This window comes from Antrostomus carolinensis, unplaced genomic scaffold (assembly GCF_000700745.2).
Source record: "Antrostomus carolinensis isolate BGI_N321 unplaced genomic scaffold, ASM70074v2 scaffold45850, whole genome shotgun sequence".
NCBI classification, from domain to species: domain Eukaryota; kingdom Metazoa; phylum Chordata; class Aves; order Caprimulgiformes; family Caprimulgidae; genus Antrostomus; species Antrostomus carolinensis.
This window is the reverse complement of record NW_010288541.1, coordinates 28,500-30,362: the sequence shown is the minus strand read 5'-3', so window position 1 is coordinate 30,362 and position 1,863 is coordinate 28,500. Positions and strand designations below refer to the sequence as shown.

At 53.3% G+C, this 1,863-nt stretch overlaps 1 protein-coding gene across 1 annotated transcript in view; it reads right to left on the bottom strand.

Moving 5' to 3' along the window:
• Positions 1–242: 242 nt before the first annotated feature.
• The window catches only part of ENTPD1 (ectonucleoside triphosphate diphosphohydrolase 1), a 7,211-nt gene continuing 5,590 nt past the window's right edge, over positions 243–1,863 (bottom strand). The window contains exons 8-10 of the mRNA XM_029084735.1: positions 1,715–1,834; positions 1,379–1,516; positions 243–1,223 (exon numbers count right to left, since the gene is read on the bottom strand). Of these exons, the coding sequence (XP_028940568.1) occupies positions 1,017–1,223; positions 1,379–1,516; positions 1,715–1,834 (465 nt within the window). The 3' untranslated portion in view covers positions 243–1,016. The remainder of the gene's footprint in view (positions 1,224–1,378; positions 1,517–1,714; positions 1,835–1,863) is intronic.

The window sequence follows — 1,863 nt, the reverse complement described above, 5'->3', positions numbered from 1 at the left end:
AGTGGTTCAATCTGTGCGTGCTCACCCTGGGTAACTCCTGACAGCTGTCTATTTATAAAGGAACATGACCTAATAAACATTTTCCCTAGATTGGAGGCTGTTGTATGATCAGCACAGTGACACTGGATTGCTTTAGTGGGTGTATACCTGTAGGCACACTGATCACAGCAGGGTCCCTGTAGGCATAAACACTCACTACTGGCCAAGCATCTGTGGCCAGAATGAGCTGTTCCTACAAAATTCAGCAATGCCTGGCTGGGAACTTGTGTCTTGATGTACCCTAGGGACATGGGAATGGCTCAGTGTAAGAGTGAGCCAGCTTTGGTCCAGTAACAACATCAGGAAGACGTGGGAAAGAGGCTTCTTGCCATCTGCAAAAGAAGCAGACAGCCACCAGAGCCCAGCTAAGGGCTGATTACCACCAGCACACTGAGGTCCTCCATCCTCATCCCTTCTTTTCCCAGAGTGGCATTTGGGAGCCTGGCCAGCCTTTGGGGGTTAGCTGGGTGCAGGTGGCTGTACCCAGCTGTAGGGCTGTGAGGGCTCAGGGCACAGGGAGGCAAGCGGAGGTGTGCTGGTGTGGGTTGGGCTCTTGGGAACGGCTTCAATAGAGGAAGAGCAGGATCATCCTGTGTGTGATTGCTCCCAAGAGCTCAGTGGGATGTGTGACCCTGAGATTACCCTTGCAGGAGCACCGGCTCCCAAAGATTGCTGCCACTTTTCTCTTTATAATGCTGTGCACAAGGCAAAAACCAACAAGCAGCAAAGTTTCATTGAATGAAAGTATGACGCATTCAAGGAGGGGACATCCGCTTGTCTGTCCTTGGCAGAGAGAGATGGCAAGCCTGATGTCCCAACGTCTGTCAGTGCAAGTGTGAGTCAGAAGAAGTAAATGCCCTTGTTGCACACAGTCAGTAGCTTCAGTGAGAGGGGCTCTGCAGTACAGCCTGGTCTGCTGGGGTCTCCTAGCCCTGAGCAGCTAGGGTGACATGGCCCCTCTCCCCACAAGGCTCTTCCTAAACAATCCCTTTCTGCAGGCACTTGGGCTTGTGGAAGAGAAGCCAGGCAAACAGGAGCACGGACACCAGCACAAGGGAGCACAGCACCATCAGTCCCACGTAGCTGCCGTGGGAAAGAGGGGGCACAGCGGGCTTCTCTGCAGGGATCATGTTGGTCAGGTTCAGCATGTAGCCCAGGGTCCAACCTGCATCGCTGCTGCCAATCTGAAATGGGAGGGGAGCAGAATCAGTGCTGGGAGGTGCAGGGGCTGCTTGTGGCATTGCTGGGGCAGTGGCACCCCAGGGGAAAAAGGGCCAGGCTGTGCTGCAGAGGCTGCAGTTAGCTGCTGGGGTAGAGCCCTCCCCGCCACAAAACACACCTTTCCAAGGAAGTGGATGCTTTGCCAGTTCTTTTCAGTGAATTCGTAGCCATTTTCCAGGAGAGAGAGGATGTAGGCTCCAGAGAAGCAATATTCGCTCAGGTACTTTTCTTTTATTTGCTGATATGCTGTCTTCACCTGGGGAAGGAGGAAGTCACCAGGCTGTTAAACACAGCTTCCTGCTGCTCCAGCTTGTGCCTGAGCATCCACTGCAGGTGCTGGAGGGATATTCTCCCTCTTGCCTTGGAAGTTACCCCCAACCATTTATCCTACAGAAAAATAGCAGCAGCTGTTGCCACCCAGCAGCCCCAGCCCACTGCCACAGGCACTGCTCACCTCAGGCCAAGGCCGGGCGCAGAAGCTCTCAATGGCACTGGCCGCTTTGTCCAGGGCAACGGGGCTTTGTTCACCAGTCAGGTTCAAGAAGTTCATCACAAAGTAGAAAGCAGAAAAAGCCTGAAGGAGAAAGAATATTTAACCTGACT